The 16,750-nt window shown below is 41.5% G+C and overlaps 2 protein-coding genes and 1 long non-coding RNA gene across 7 annotated transcripts in view; 1 reads left to right on the top strand and 2 right to left on the bottom strand.

The window, feature by feature from the left end:
- Positions 1-3,264: 3,264 nt before the first annotated feature.
- On the bottom strand, positions 3,265-9,367 carry LOC131892166 (uncharacterized). Of its 5 annotated transcripts, none has more exons than XM_059241944.1 (9): positions 8,342-9,367; positions 8,239-8,276; positions 7,389-8,159; positions 5,680-7,321; positions 5,368-5,609; positions 5,185-5,304; positions 4,895-5,105; positions 3,802-4,825; positions 3,265-3,713 (listed from the first exon to the last, which is right to left on the bottom strand). In XM_059241944.1, exons 7-8 carry the CDS (start codon positions 4,936-4,938, stop codon positions 3,961-3,963), a joined length of 909 nt encoding a protein of 302 aa, XP_059097927.1. In that variant the 5' UTR covers positions 4,939-5,105; positions 5,185-5,304; positions 5,368-5,609; positions 5,680-7,321; positions 7,389-8,159; positions 8,239-8,276; positions 8,342-9,367; the 3' UTR covers positions 3,265-3,713; positions 3,802-3,960. The 5 variants fall into 5 exon arrangements, with proteins under 5 accessions (XP_059097927.1, XP_059097928.1, XP_059097926.1 ...); XM_059241945.1 differs by having other exon boundaries at positions 5,680-7,081; positions 7,142-7,321; positions 8,239-9,367; XM_059241943.1 differs by having other exon boundaries at positions 5,680-5,954; positions 6,020-7,321; positions 8,239-9,367.
- Positions 9,368-9,665: 298 nt separating this feature from the next.
- On the top strand, positions 9,666-11,652 carry LOC131891936 (uncharacterized). The gene is made up of 6 exons (XR_009374500.1): positions 9,666-10,194; positions 10,259-10,964; positions 11,032-11,178; positions 11,247-11,346; positions 11,406-11,465; positions 11,535-11,652. It is a non-coding gene; the product is annotated as an uncharacterized LOC131891936 (long non-coding RNA).
- A 278-nt stretch (positions 11,653-11,930) lies between these two features.
- The window catches only part of LOC131891935 (uncharacterized), a 50,307-nt gene continuing 45,487 nt past the window's right edge, over positions 11,931-16,750 (bottom strand). Inside the window, exons 6-7 of the mRNA XM_059241639.1 lie at positions 12,083-12,109; positions 11,931-12,017 (exon numbers count right to left, since the gene is read on the bottom strand). Of these exons, the coding sequence (XP_059097622.1) occupies positions 11,953-12,017; positions 12,083-12,109 (92 nt within the window). The 3' untranslated portion in view covers positions 11,931-11,952. The remainder of the gene's footprint in view (positions 12,018-12,082; positions 12,110-16,750) is intronic.

Consider the following 16,750-nt stretch of genomic DNA (forward strand, 5'->3'; position numbering starts at 1 on the left):
GAACCACAACTCAACGAGGAATGCCGGAAGGAGCTTAGCTCCAGTTATCTTTTTTCTGCCAGCAGTTTCACCGCCACCTTCACCGATACTATCTCCAACAGCAACATCACACCCACCATCTCCAACAGCAACATCACACCCACCATCTCCAACAGCAACATCACACCCACCATCTCCAACAGCAACATCACACACACCATCTCCAACAGCAACATCACACCCACCATCTCCAACAGCAACATCACACACACCAAGACGAACCAAAAGATTAAGAAAAATAAATAAACATTTCATTTATCCACCCAAAGTATCTTGTATTTGAGACGTCCCAGACCCGCAAAGAATGGATGGTACAAGTATATCTTGATTCAATCAGACGTTCGTTACTCTCCACATTGCCATGTAATGCCTCAACTGGGGGAGAGTAACAAGCTACTGGTTGAGAAGTTTCGAGTTTTAACTGCAAAATGTCACAGCGATAAGGTTTAATTTTTGTTGAGCACCAGAAATTTCATTGAAATGGGTTGAATTTTGCCGTTTATTTCTCACTTTGATTTCAAAGTTCGAGTACCATGGTTGTCCGTTTCCTTCTGGCCATTGCATTTTCAAAAATATTTCTTCTAGAAGTAATGGTGGCTGATTCATTCGAGACAAATCACTGATCATACAAGTGTAAAGTTGCGCAGATCGGGGTTCCAAAACGGGTGTGCTTATCGTCGAATCCCCCGTTTTGTGAAATCTTGAAAACCAAGCCATGTGTCCGAGTTGTGCAAACAAACAGAATCCTCCGTCCTTGTTCACAAGCTTCTTGTTCAAGAGTCAGCCTTGAGTTGGTAGGTTCAGGTCATCTGGTCCAGTTTCAAAATCTTCATTGGGGATCCAAACATTCTTTCTGTACCCTTGAAAATAGAATTTAAAATGATAATATAAAAGCAACCCATTATGCTCGAGTTGATCGATTACCTTCACCAGAGTCTTGCTGCTAGTTCTTCTGATGATTTCTTCCACGGCGTAAAATGCATCATCTTCGGGTTTGTTGGCTTTGGTGAGCTGTTCTTTATAAAATGCGCCCCTCACTTGTTGCTTATTCGAATCTATCAGATAATAGAGCACTGGTTCGTCCTGTGCTTGCACTCTGGCTATTTGAAAGAGTTCGTTTCTTTGAAGATCGGTTGCTTTGGTAAATGAAACTGGATCCCTTTAAGAATTGAAAAGGATTTACATACTTTGTCAAAATACTCAAAATCAGATTGATATCCTCACCTAGTAGCAAAGACCCACGTCCCCTCCTGAAGCTCATTCGCATTGGATTTGTAAGTGTTCTGTCTTTGCTCTTGAAAATTTAGGCGTTTCAATTCCCACGGTTTCGTCAACTTTGACTCCCGTCTCTCGGGTGGCAATATCTATTGGTCTCAGCCCCTTATACTTCTTTTAATGGACGCTCGTTTAAGGCTTGTACCACATCTGGCAAGTATTTTGGCCAGTTTTGAGACAGTTTGGTCCTTAGCAAGATTGTTCCTTTCAGTTTGATGAGATGGATACTATGCTTGGCAAAAGAACACTAATAAGAAAACGATTGTGAGTACCATAGAGGGATGCTTCAGGATCGTGACACATACTTTTAAAAGCTCCGTTTTCACACTGAGATAAATGCCTTGGTCATTCAGCCAACTTTTTAAGGAAAACTCACCACCCTGATCAAGGTGAAGTTGATCTGGTTGACCCAACTGTTTGAAAATGGACAAAAACGCTCTTTTTATGGTTAACAAATCTTTCGGAGAATGGACCTAGCAGCGATCATTTTGGAAAAAACGTCCACAACTACAACAAAAGTCGGAGAGTCATTTCACTGGCATCTTTATCCATGTATATCCTCACCGGAAAGGAACATAGTGAAGCCGTTGTATTCAGGCATAAACCCAACATCGGCCTAAAGTTGAAAATGAAAGGCGCTTTGTTCAAAAGTCTTCATACGAACAAAATAGTATGTATGTTGACAGTTGTCTTTATAGATAGCCATTGACTTTCCTGAAAAACCGAGAGTGATCCGTGGACCAACATGGGCTTTGTAGGCCAACGCCGTCGTGCCTATCAATAAAAGAGTGTTCTATAGATTTGCTTAAAAGTGGTTTAAGCTCAATATCACATACCTGAACATGCATGAGATGATTTGGCTCAGATCTCAAAGCACCAGTGACATGTTTGTATGTCATCTTCATTTGCAGTTCCTGCTTGAGTCCCTCGTAACTTGCTCTTGCTCCACTGGAAGTAGCTTTGTCGATTTTGTGCCGACGAATCATTTGACCGAAATTACCCGTACCTGAATGAAAACCAATTCTTCTCATATTTACATTCCTTCTGTATGGTGCTTTTTAATAATTAATCATTATTTTGGGACGATGACGACGCCATGATGAATATTGGCTGCATTAGACGAGCTGAGGCTTGCTCCGTGATGCAATTACTAGTATTATTGGTGTATCACTCCAAGGCATCTGTGGAAGGGCCAATAAAGGAGCTGATGTAGCCGAGCAGTCTATTAGGCAGCGTGAACAAGGAAAGAACTCCTCTCCCCAGGTGTCGTGGGTTCAAGCCCCGGCGCTGAAAGTAACCCTTGGAGTTCAAATGCAACGATTATCGATCTAGGTTTTCCCGCCCTTCCTTCAAAGGAAAGCATTGTCGTCGGTAATGTCGTTGACCTCTTTCCCCTACCTTTTCATTCGATATATTTTCGTTTGTTTCCCTGGGTCAATTCAGGAAACGATTCGATGCCCATGAATCGTCCCTCAAATCGAATTAGTTTCACTTTCTGGGATCAAGCTAGTTCGGATCGGCCATTTAGTAACCGAGCGATTCATACTGCAATTCATTTCCTCGTGCGTAAGATTTGAGTTCATTTCCTGGAGAGCTCGGCTATCTCAGCTGGAACCCCATTGCCTGTTTCCACTTTAGGAAATGCCAAAGCACCTAACCATTCAGTGATATCGGTAAGTTGGCTATTTTTGTATTGACAAGCAAATAATTTCAATAATTTCACTCTTCTATCTAAAAAGGACAAGACAATGGATTCCGGTGCAAATTTCGTACCATAGAGAAATGTCTCATGTGCAGATGGGAGGGTTTGCACCTTGACATGGAAGACACGAGCGAATATTTGTAAGATTTTTACTGACGGGTCAACTATTGTTACAGTCAAAACTGCGTGCACATTGTCAAACTGTAAGAATTTCACATAAACTTTTTCAACCAACATTTAAATTTGTGTCTTTTATTCAGACTCATGCTCATAATTTGATTACAGATTAACTTGCCGATCAATCAACTATTTTTCATCCATTTCAGTAACGTTCCTTGTTGGACAGTTGCTTGTCATTCCGCAGATCCAGGAGGCAAATCTGACTTATGGTTAGAGGCGGGCGGCTTGTCTTGTCTGATTGCCGCTTTGGTGGTGCTTGTGTTCGGTGTGATTTGGCGTTTTGTCAGGCGAGGAAGAACTGTAGTGACATCTCGGAAAAGCCCATCTGGAGAAGGAGCGGTTTCATCCATATCCGATCTGGCCGATCCATACTTTTCACTTGGAAGGGAAGAGGAGCTTCCGCCCTTTGGTTCGGCCACTCCGTTTCCCTCTCCACCCGCATCACCCGCACCCACACTTGAAGAAGAGGAAGAGGAAGAAGAGAGGCTTGTGTCAATAGCCATTGCCCGTCTCAAAGCTGAACGAGAGCAAGAGGATGAAATGGATCAAAATAAAAGGCCTGTATATAATGATGATGGTGAAACATTTGATGAAATAGATCTTACCCGTTATTTGAGACTCTTTATTCCTAATGGTAACGTCTTCAAATCGCCGTCGCTGTTTTCAAATCAATACGGCGGGAAACGTATGGTGTGAAGTTGAACGCAATTTTCTTTATAACCGGTGATACTCCAATGCCTTTTCTCAATCGGAATTGATCGATCTTAAGACAAGACCTTCTGCGTTCCAAAATTGCCTTCTTGATTGAGGCAACCTGGGTCATGAAGGATTACCGGAGCCGTTAGATTGAATCCTCTGAGCTTAACTACCATTTGCCCGTCCATGAATTGGATGCAATAATCCCTCGAATTGAGTGCCATGAACTCTTTGATGCAATTATCCTTTTCATGGCGCGGATATGCATCTTCGAACTTGCCCAATGTCAAGCTCACTTCCACAGGAGGATCAAGTGTCTTAGGGTAGCTGAGAAACAAGCCATCGGTGGCAATTCCCAATACATTGACATTCCTTTGCATTAGTGCCGTCATCTTTTGTAGCATGAACATTTGAGCTTCCAAAACAATGGCCATTCCAGCCATCAGGTTGCCTCCAATGAAGGACCAATCGGTGATACACTCCGTTGTCACTTCGCAGATAGGTTCCGTGATTGGATTGACGTCCATGTGTTTTCTTGCCTTTGAAAAAAAGACATCGTAGATTTCTGCATTGGAATGCACAATTGAGGTGTTGGGGCCCGGCTTGGCCATGAATTTCCCAAAGATATCGTTGGGAGCCCTTTTATAAAATCCTTGAAGCAGAGGGGATAGCTCATTCGAAGAAGTGCGAAGTTTGAGCACTGGAATGTCAAGATTCATTTCGTTTTCCTTGTCCAAAATCTCCGTTTTCGATGCAAGTTTATTTGCCAAAGTAAATTCAATTTTTTTCTTTGCAAAAAGTAATAAAAAGGGCCTCTCTAAATACTCTTGACTTTGGTAATGTAATGCCTCAAAAGCATGCAAAACTTGGTAGCCCATATCTAGCGCATACTCTACTTGAGCAACGTAGAATGTTCCACGAAAACTTCGTGCCCTGAAACAGAAATTTGTGGTCGTTGCAATGATGTTCGGGTGAGGATTCAATGTTATCCAATGTGCTTACTTTGTACGATGCTTACATACATCTTTTTCTCTTGTCGAAGGCATGCATAACACAAAACCCAATGATGCTGATGACCGAGTAAAATGGGAATGTAAGCCAGTTTTGATTCACGAGGAGCCACTAGCCTACAAAACACCAATCCAATCAGCCTTTCGCTCCCATAAAGAAATCAATGGTTTTCAATGTGAATATCCTCGCTTTCGGTGATAATCTGAAAATACAGCTTGGTCAATCATTTTTTTTTGAAATCTTTCTGCAAGGCAATCCATATTTTTAAAGATAGTACGAACCTAAGGTTTGCCCATGGGTTATTTTGTATCAATGGCTATGGATTTGTACAACGAATTAATGTCATACGCCACAAACTTCTCATCGGGTTTCTTTTTCACAGTCCAATGAAGTTGTATAATCTAATGGAAGCAAAAAAAATATGTTAAATGGTGGTCCGGCCTCTCGAATATCCACATTTTTACCTCGTTGATGCCGCCAGAAAGGGCGTCTTCCGGGCGAAGTCTTGTCAATGGCTTCTCCTTGAACTCGTATTGGACAAAGTGTTGGTAACTTTGGTTAAATTTATGTTCGCACTCCCAGAGCTCAGTTACCTCAATGCTTTACGCTATGCATAGTCGAGCCCAAAAATGTTTTTCTCTAACTGACACAAGTCCTTTGGAAAGATTTTGCAATTCTCTCGTTCATGACCTTTCATGAAACAGCCCTGGAATTCAAAACAATTATACAAGTCAACTGCGGTCATGTCAACCACTGCAAATGGTTGCAAGACTTACATGAATGAAAAAAGCACGGTTTTGCGGTTTTGCCTTGATGAGGAGATTGGGAGTCAAGCGACCAAAAGTGAATGGACCATAAGGCGACAAAACATGATAGACTCCCTCATTCACATGAGAACCCATGTTTTTCAACAAGAACTGGATCGCCCTTTGCTCTAAAAGACAAGTATTGACCTTACCTCCCACGACGTTTCTTGAGATGGGATATATTTTGGACGAGGATGCTCGTGGATTTAGTGAATGGAACAACTTGTAGAGCCGATGATTGTAACCTAATTGGATTTAGAAAATTTTGAATGGCTTTCAATTTGCCAAACATCCAGCTCAAAAACAATACCTGCTCGAGTTGTGTTGGGCGAAGAAAACGGATGAAAAAAGCACTTTAAAGGAGGCATTTGGTACACTTGGCATAATTCTTTTTGAAGTCTGGCTTGATCTGGCTTAATAGGTCAGAAGCCAGACGAATTATCCCTCGAAAGCCAGTGTCCAAGAATATGTCCAGTTGCTCTCGACAACGCCAAACATGCCCCTGTTGGAATTTGCCGTGAAAATCCCAGATGGCCATTTTCTCTTCAATGGGGGTTTGTTCCTCGAGAAAATTCTCAATCTTGGGAATGGCACCTTCATAATCAAGAAAGTGCCTCTCCAGCAATCTCGTGGGGAAAAAAGTGGCAATATTCATTTGCTTCAAAATTTTACATGTCGGCAAAGAAAAATAATTCATAAAATTGGTTATTTTTACATTTGGGCTCTCAAAAAAAATGGCATAGAGACAGGACCCATTTTTTACCGTTTTGGCGGGGATCGAACTTGAAGTGAACAACTTTAAGACATATTCCAAAGATTGGTCGTCATTGCAGAGCCAAGTGGTATTAGGTTGTGCTGTTAAAACTTTGCACATTCGTGATTCAAATCTTGCTCCAACAAAATCGGGAGTCTCGGCCACGGCAACATGGCCAAATTTCTTCTGTTTGACATAAAGTGAAGAATCTTCCACCTCCAGGTAAGGATCTTCTACAATGGCGTCTTCCTCTTTAGTGTCTGCCCCCAGTAGCGATCCATTTTCTCCAATTATGGTATGTTTGTTGAAACAATAGCTGGAACTGGATTGATGGTATGCTATGCACAAGGTGGGTTATCCAGAGTTCAAAAAGCCAACAGTAAAGAATCCAAGCTTTTCGTGGCTCCTCTGGACGTCCTGTTGTCTCCCTTCACACCAATGGTCTTCTTTGTTCCCCCTTTGAACAATTTCTCGGCATCGGCAGAATTTCTTAGAGCAATCATGAATGGCTCGCAACTCAATTGGGAACTTCCCTCGAACCCGCAATTGACGATTGCAACAAGGGAAGTACAAAGTATGCCGGCAAGATTTCGTATGCACTTCCAAACAGTTTCTAGACTAAAAAAACTCGCAATTAATAATTGTCAAATATGACCAGTCGGCATTTTATGTCTTAACTGAAATTCTTGACCACAATGTTGACATTTTAGCTCCCAATTGGATTCCGTCAAAGTAGAGGGACAATAAGTATTTTTCATACTTGGTCCGTTGAAATAGTCCTCAAGCAAAATCGGTCTCTTGCACTTCAGACAAGGCTTGCTTTTCTCACAAGAGTGAGTACTTCGATAATGGAACACGCTTGAGGGGAAAAGATAGTATTTGACCAAAACTGCTTGCAGTCGAGATATTCACATGTATTTCTTACCTTCTACAGAAATAACATCGCTTCTTCATGGTCTTTTCAAACAATGACATGTATGTGATTACTGATATGTGAGCAATGCAATCCACACCATCTGGCCTCAAGAACAAGTTCAAGCTAGGTCGTTGAGGAGCATATGTCGGGGGAAACATATATAATATTCCATGGGATCCATGGACAACAATGTTCATTTCCAACACTGCGGCAATATCACCGAACACTTCAACTTTTTGAGGCCCTCCGAACAATTTGTTCAACCTGATGGAAAGAGCCATTAACAGAAGATTTCACTTTACTTTCATAGGCATAACAGGTATAAGTATTAGTTACTGATTTGCAATTGCTATTGATTTCTCATTCAGAAGGATTTGAGCACGCTGCCTTCGTTTTAAAGTCAGAGAATGTAAAAACCGGATTGTGCCCCAAGTTTTCAAATCTGTTTTGTTCAAAAATTGTTCCAGGAAAAACCCTGCCGTCACTGAGGAAACCAGGCAATTGTCCTTGATACGAAAATCATTGAAGTCAAACTGAACGTTGAATTCCCATGGAAACATTTGAAATTCTCCAGCCCCTGCTTCTTGATTGATTGGAGCCTGAGGTATAAAACCTTGTGTTGCCATTTTGTGGTCCACATGCTCAAGAGACAAGATCTTGACGCTAAGCTCCACTCCATGGTTCAACTCTAACGCCTGATTAGATCGAAAATAATTGGACATTATTTCCATCATGATATCTAATATTATTCGGACGTCAGTGTGCATGCTGAAGTTTCCTCTATAAAGGCAAGGAGAATATGTGCCATTACAAATTTACAATTACATTACAAAAGATGTGCACGTTAACGGGCCCTTACGTGTTTAATCCGTGATTTATTCCTTCGGCGCTGAAAGTCTGAAATCCATAGGAGCTTATCAAATCATGGCCTGGCTTAAACTTTCATTCGCGTTAGTTCTTACCATGTATATTTGACGATTTTCTTCCTCGGAAACAGCTTGTTGGAGTTTTTCCAAAATATACTTTATGACTTCCTTAAACATGGATGTTAAACTTACCACCAAAAGTGGTACGTTTTGCTTGGGAGCGAACCAAATCCGATAGACAATGTCATTTATACCATGTTTAGTATAGCGATGACTCCTCTTCTTTTGGCAAAAAGCCTTCAATCTATCATCCTCGAATACTTTGGTCGCTGAGGTTGAAGAAAAGTCATTTCGATTTGTATCCAACATATTGCTTGAACTCAAGGTGGTCGTTGATCTGTTGCTGGGGTCTTTGGATCGTTTCCGCTTAACCCTTCGTTGATTGTTGTCGGTGCTTGTCCCAAGTGTAGGGTCCACATCCCGTTCTTCTTGATCTGATTCACTTGAGAATCAATTCTTCCAAATCGTCTTGCCTCTGCATCACGTTTCTGTTGCCCTAACATTTCCACGGTCCTCTTCATACGAGCAATTCTATCTTGATCCATCTTTAAAGAGGAACCAACACTGTTGAAAGGTTGCCGATTATAAATGCAAGAGTTTGGTTGACGGGATCTTATTTATAAACACGTTCTGAGCTTTGTGTACGCCAAACAAACGCTCTGATATTCACTGTTTTCGGAATCTTGCTCAACTAAACCGTCGCATTTATCACTGTTGTGCTTTTGAATACCTATCAAAGATTTCCTTTTCAATGACATAGTAGCGCAGCATCAACTCTGCTTTTGTCCCACCCAGTGCACAGACCACCAATCTTTGAATGCGAAACTTCTCTTTTGCAGTCATACGTGGTGATTGATCGCTCTACAATTATTTCGGGGGCAGCTGCAAAAGCGCGCTTTACCGATTCAAACATTGCCCCTCCTTATCCGCTCCTCGATTAACGATCTTTTGATCAATACTCAGTCCATTTTGTATCAAAGACTTTGATGGTGAGATTGGGCAACTTTCTGCTTACCTATGAACGTAGAGGAACAAATTTCACAAGCCTCTAAAATGCGTCGCGTTCTTACATCTTTTATGCTAAAAGCAAGAATGTTCATGAGGCGGCAAGAATATTTTCTCAATGCTTCTCTTTTGCTGAGCAGCTTTTACCTTATATATAGGAACGTTGTCAAATTTGACACAATTATCCGTCAGTTCCTCTCTTTTGCCGAGCAACTTTTACATAAAAAAAAGTTAAGCTTCAGGCAGTTCAACAAGATTTTTCGTCAATTTACGACATAGAGGATCCACCAGCCTTGAGACCCCTCGGACCCCGTCTTCTCTTGGCCAGATGGAACAGAGACTTCTCTTAATAAGGGTGACGCTTGAGAAGGAGGTGTTCTGTTGCCACATTTCCTCTTCTTCAACTTAGAGCATATCCTTGACACCCTGGGTAATGGACGCTTACTTGGCAAAGCCATTTCCATCCTTTGTGGCTTTACAGTAGCAGTACACGGGTTGAGTCAAGTCCTTTCCTTTTAAAATGCCGGGCTGTTAGCCCGTTTTGGCTGGGTGAAGACTCAGAATGTTCTATTTGCCTTGGCCTTGGTTTCCATTGACTGGCAGCATGAGTCAAAGAACTGAAGAAGATAAAAGAATTAAGCGAATGCTTAAAGCCAACCGCCAATTTATGACAAATTTACTGACCTCCTCAAAGAAGACGTCGAGTTCCTTCAACTCCGTACAAAGATCAGCCAGTGGAGAGCAAATCAATTTGATCCTGGATTTGCTTCATTTAGTGGCTGTCGGGAAAATACCAGTGAAAAAAAAACACTTCCAATTGTTTGTAAAAGCCAACATAGCCCTGCATTTTCATGAACGTTTGAATAATCCATCAAGCCAATACGGTATACATACTTATCGTATTTTCATGATGATTCATCTTGAATTAATATTTGATTTCATTTTCAGCACTGAAAGACGCCTCCCTATTGGATAAAATTCAATTTTTAAGGGCATTGAGAGTACATTTGCCCAAATTACTCCATCAGGTTTTCTTTCGGGTGTAATGGAAGCCAAAATGCTGATATCTTGTGCCGAATACTTTCACTTGAAGAAGGACTTGAAGAGATTCATCAGAAGTGTCAAAGGAAGATTGAAGATCAAAAAAACAGTAACCAAGATATTTATTGGGCTAAAGAAGGCGTGAAGAAGGAGCCGTTAGTTGAAGAATCTTCTCAAACAGAGGATTCAAATATCCCACCCAGGCAACAAGACAGTAGTCTTTCCCAAATCGAACTTAGTGCTTCAACACCAAATTATTGGAAGGCCGATATTGACACTGACACTTCTGATGATGATAACTATTTTTGTTTTGAAAAAAGAAAAAAAACGACCTAAGAATTAAGTGAGATTGAATACATCTTGCAACATTTACTAAATATTATCTTTTCCAGTGGGAGTCCTACTTGTCAGCTGTTGAAGAATAATGGTTGACCGTCAGATTCAAATTAATTCCGAAAGTGCCCCCCAGCAAATTCGCGTTAGTCCTAATTTTGGGAAAATCAATCTGTCAGCCAGAATGTACATAAGGTAGAGCATCCAAAATATTGTTAGTGAAGAAAAAGATATCCTTGATGCTTGAACTTTTTTTAGCGGACCGTCAATGAGTGGAAAGGTAACAACAATCCATAAAAGGATGAAAATTGTATTAATTGATGCGACGATATTCCTTTTCCTCCTAGAGCAAACTTGTGTTGGATATGCTTCAGCATCGCGATGAAGTATTTCCAGGTTCTTTTTCTCGAGCTATTTATTTTGGCCCATCTGCTCACGACTTCTAATTTACATCGCTTTTGGTTCAAGCCTTCCCTTCCATTGAACGTCATGATGTAAAAAGATTACTCTTGCGACACATCGTTATTTTGGGCACAATACCAGTTGGTGTGATCCATTTCAGCGGGTTGTGAGGCCAGAAGATTTGGACCTATACGCAGAAAAATCCAGTCAAAAGCTTTTGATGTTAGACGATTTTGGAAATGATGCCATGGAAAGAAAAGGTACAAACTTGAATACTAATTTAGCATGAAGATAAAAAATGTATTGTACTCTGCATTAGAATTCAAGGCATTATTCGAAATGGGATCACACCATTACAACATTTCAGTCATTGTCGTAGGTAACCCAGAAAAAGACTATTATGCCAAAGAGTAGTCAAATGACGATAACTCCCAATCTTCCCTTTTAGTGCAAAATTTCTATTCAACAGCAAGACATCACACCACAATTCTCCGCAACATGTCTAATATCATCATTTTTAACCATCGTGGCTCTAGTTCAGTCATGAGAATGATTAGTTCAAACTTTGCGCCCAAGGGAGATTCTAATTTCCTAACCTATTGCTTTGAAACCTTGAACTTGCGATTTCCATTGATTCGTGGAGCCCATTACATAATGATTGATTTGGCAACGGACTCAAACCTACCACCGGATTTAATGTTTCGAAGTTTTATTTTACCAACTGAACTTCAAATATTTTTTTACCTTTACGTACTTAGTCGGTCTACTGCTGATTGTTTTACATCGATGAAATAAAAACCACGAACACCAAGTAAAATCATGTGTTTTTGCTAAATTCCCGTTTGTCAATTGTCGTTGTTTTCTTCTTATACGGGATAAGACACTGAAATGGATCGATCACGTCCAATCTCGATGAGGCTGGGGTGTTGACCTATAAAAATGAAATTGGAGAAACTTGTAGAAGATAGTATGATTCCCACATTATTAAATGCTTACCAATGGTGAGCATAACTAGCTCTACACCTGGAGAGAAAATGAGAGAGAGAGACCAGGTGGATTAGAAGCGATGACTGTGGAAAGGGATGTGCACGTACGTCCGTATGTGTGTACCGTAAAATCAACTTACCGAGTGGAGCTGAGAATTCAACCTCTAACCGTATCNATCAATCCTTGCAACTCAAACCCTACTTTTTTAATAGTCACTGCTCCATTTACAATAGCCCCAACCGGATTGACATGATTAAATTAGAAATAAACCATAGAAAGAAAGAACGATAGTAAAAGTGTTAAGCTCATACAAATTCATTTCTAGTTGTTCGTCCACAGTTAAAAACCAGTTTGGAAATGTATTTTAGCACTATGATACGGGCTCATCCTGTCCCGAAAGATGAACAGGATGAGCGCGTATCATGCTTACTCCTTCTTTTGGTCTTTACTACCTGCCTGCTGTTCCTGACCACTAATGACTGTGTGCTCCCTCCCTCTTTAACTATTTCTCTGCCCCAGGGTTTTATGTTGCGGGGCAGTTCAAGGGTGTTGGTGTGATTCACGCCCCCTGCTGCTGCGCATCCATGATCACCGGAATTGCCCATCTCCTTTTCCAGGTTTTTATGTAGCGGGACAGAATAAGGGTGTTGGTGTGGTTCGGGCCTGGCCCCTGCTGCTTGGCATCCATGAGCATGTGTATCAATATTAGTGCTGGGGCGAGCCCAGACTCGAATCCAAGTCCAATTAAGTCTTTCACTTGATTGTTGAGAAATCAGCCAGACTCGAGCTTTTTTAGAAAGAACTTGAGTCCGGCCTTGTCAATGAAAAATGATAAATAATGGTTTCAAATTTAGCAATATGTTTCTTTTTGTTTCACTTGAGCCCAGCTTAAGACTCTTGTCCACTGCTGGACTTGAGTCTCTTACGGAACTCAAGCCTAGACTTGATGAGTCCAGCAAAAAGTCAAAGGGCTCATGAAGTCTGACCTTTGCATGGCTCAGGAAGTTTAGAAAAAGTCTCAAAATCATACGGCTCAAACAAGTTTCCCGGACTCATCCCAGCACTAATAATTATGCTCATGTGCTCGTATTGTTCCAGTTTGCTGGTGGTCCGTCAGTAGCGAGAGAGTGTATGTGTTCCTCCTCCTTGCGCTTTCCCCTCTGTCGGCCACTACCATTCTACTACGAAACCGTCCGTGTGGTGCTTTCAAAATGGCTGCCGCAGGCCCGCTTTGTTCGCGTCTTTCCCTAACAATGGCTGTTTGTTCAATCTCTCTTCCTCCTCCTTCCTTCCTGGCTTTCCTTCTCGACTAAGTCGTGGTTTTTCTGTTTTCTCTCAGCCTCGTCACTTCTCGTCAATTACAAGGGTTGCATTCCTACTGATCAGAGGTGATTTTTCAGGAAAGTTATTTCTTCAGTGTCTTCTAAAAAGTATTCCAAGGGTAGCATTGTGTCGGCACACCCTTACACTATTTTGAGAGTGCCGGGAACAGGGGCTAGTGTTAATTTGCATCGTCTTTACGGCAATTTTCCTCCGACCTTTGCCAAAAATCCGCTAGAAATTCTTGAAAAAATGTCGAGCACGGAATTTCATCCTGCGCCAGAACTTGCGACTGCACCCTATTAAGCTCAACGGTTTCATAAAGACGTCAGTGAATCCCAAATGCAGAATCAAAAGCCCAAGGAAGTGTCGCTGAAAGTCCCTGCTTTCAAAATTTATGTTTATACCATAAATGTCTTGCATGATTCCAAGGTGCCAGATAAAGATAAACCGACGGCCGAGCACAAAGCTTCGAATGCAAGCTCAAAGACTGCAACAAACCCCAAACGTGCTCGGGAAATTCTGTCCATCCGTGTTGAAGGCAAGAAAGTGAAAATGGCTTGTCAATGGTTTCTCCTTGAACTCGTAATGGACTAAGTGTTGGTAACTTTGGTTAAATTTAAGCTCACACTCCCAGAGCTCAGTTACCTCAATGTTGGTGGAACCAAGGTTCATTTTTGCTTAGCAAGATGCTCTCCTCTCTGCATAGTCGAGCCCAAAAATCTTTTTCTCTAACTGACACAAGTCCTTTGGAAAGATTTTGCAATTTTCTCGTTCATGACTTTTCATGAAACAGCCCTGGAACTCAAAACAATTATACAAGTCAACTGCGGTCATGTCAACCACTGCGAATAGTTGCAAGACTTACATGAATGAAAAAAGCACGGTTTTGCGGTTTTGCCTTGATGAGAAAATCGGGAGTCAAGCGACCAAAAGTGAATGGTCCATAAGGCGACCAAAAGTGATAGACTCCCTCATTCACATGAGAACCCATGTTTTTCAACAAGAACTGGATCGCCCTTTGCTCTAAATGAGAAGTATTGACCTTGCCTCCCACGCCGTTTCTTGAGATGGGATATATTTTGGACGAGGATGCTCGTGGATTTAGTGAATGGAACAACTTGTAGAGCCGTTGATTGTAACCTAATTGAATTTAGAAAATTTTGAATGTCTTTCAATTTGCCAAACATCCAGCTCAAATGCAATACCTGCTCGAGTTATGTTGGGCGTAGAAAACGGATGAAAAAAAGCACTTTAAAGGAGGAATTTGGTACACTTGGCACAATTCTTTTTCAAGTCTGGCTTGATCTCTTAATAGGTCAAAAGCCAGAGGAATCATGCCTTGCAAGCCAGTGTTCAAGAATATTTCCAATTGCTCTCGACAACGCCAAACATGCCCCTGTTGGAATTTGCCATGAAAATCCCAGATGGCCAATTTGTCTTCAATGGGGTTTGTTCCCCGAAAAAAATCTCAATCTTGGGAATGGCACCTTCATAATCGAGAAAGTGCCTCTCCAGCAATCTCGTTGGGAAAAAAGTGGCAATATTAATTTGCTACAAAATTCTACATGTCGGCAAAGAAAAGTGATTCATAAAATTGACTATTTTTACATTTGGGCTCTCAAAAAAATGTCATAGAGACAGGACCCAATTTTTACCGTTTTGGCGGTATTATAAGAAAGTGGTATTAGGTTGTGCTGTTAAAACTTTCCACAGCCGTGTTTCTAATTTTGCTCCAACAATATTGATAGTCTCGGCCACAGCAACATGGCCAAATTTCTTCTGTTTGGCATAATGTGAAGAATTTTCTACCTCCAGATATGTTCTACAATGGTGTCTTCCTCTTTAGTGTCTGCCCCCAGTAGCGATCCATTTTCTCCAATTATGGTATGTGGGATGATTGCATGTTTGTTCACTTCAGTTATTCATGTACAGTTCTGAGCTTGCCGGTTAGCTGGTACAGCTTTGTTCATCCAGCTCGGCACTTCGGTCTAGAGCTTAAAGAAAGAACCATCTCCTCCAACACATAACTCTTTACCACTCTTCACGATTATGCGATGGCGTAGTCGGCACGTACAAATTCTTGATAGTACTGTCTTCGGCTCTTCCCTGATCTAAGTACCGTGGAGTTTTCTCTTCATTGGTGTCCGCGCAGGACTGGTGTATCTGTCCAGTGATATTGGCGTCCTTGGGTGCGGCCCCATCCATCCGGTATCCCTCCACGGTGTTGATCTATTGGGTCATTTCCTTTCTCCCGTTTTCTTTATTCGCGTGAGAAATGACTGACCGTGAGGCAATTCAGATTTTGAAGGCCGGTCAAATGGGTTTTAATGCCGCTTTGACTCGTGCCATGAATGTGGCCGAGTCCGCCTTTCAAGATTATGTTGAGGGTGATGATCCAGGGCTAATCGAGGAATTTCTTGGTCATTGGGATAATCGACTTCAAAAGTTTTTGAGCGCCGAAGATCAGGTTAATTGCCATTTGGCATCGGATATCAAAGATTCCGATCCAGCCGTTGACGCACATGTACAAGCCTTTTTCAAGGCCAAATCAAAAGTTGTTGTAGCAATTGACCCATCACTAACTGAAAACAAATCAGGAGCATATCGTAAATGCAGTCCAGTATGTCCATGTGACACCTACTAATCTGTCAGATCATCATGTTCTCGAGATAGGGTCGACCATTACTCAAAAGCCGGCGTGCTCTAGAGTAAGACCGGCCAAAAAGGTCGGTCTGGCTAAGTTCAAATTCAAAGATGAACATTGGCCGTTGATTATAGAAAGGTTAGGGGAGCTTGATCTTATTTCAATGCTGAAAAAGGAATCGTCCATAGATGTAGCCGTAGACAAAATGATTCTAGTTTTTGAGGACGTCTGATCTAGTCTAGCAATCTCTGAATGTGTTTCACAGGGCGGGGCACATTCTAAAATTCCAAAATATAGGAAGAATTTGTTCAAAAAAAGTTGCAAACTAGCAAAAATGCTCCAGAGCACTTTGAATCCAGTAGTTGTGGCTAGCCTTCAAAGAAATTGGATTTAATCCAAGGTAGAATTAAGGCCTCCATTGAGACAGATCAGTTGAACAAGGAAAGTAGAGTTGTTCAAGAGGTGAGGTCGAATCCGAAGGCGTTTTTCTCTTATGCAAACTCTAGGAGAAAGATCAAACACCCTGTAGGGCCTTTTGAGGTCGATGGGGAAGCCATAGACAATGTAGGGGCCATGGCCAACACACTTGGAGATCAGTTCTCTAGTGTGTTTTCAACTCCACTGAGTTTAGGAGCAACAGTCCATTGCTCTATTGATGAGTTTGTTGGGACTGGCAAGGCTTGTCAAGCTGAGCATTTAGATGATCTTGT

This window comes from Tigriopus californicus, chromosome 12 (assembly GCF_007210705.1).
Source record: "Tigriopus californicus strain San Diego chromosome 12, Tcal_SD_v2.1, whole genome shotgun sequence".
Taxonomy (NCBI): Eukaryota; Metazoa; Arthropoda; class Copepoda; order Harpacticoida; family Harpacticidae; genus Tigriopus; species Tigriopus californicus.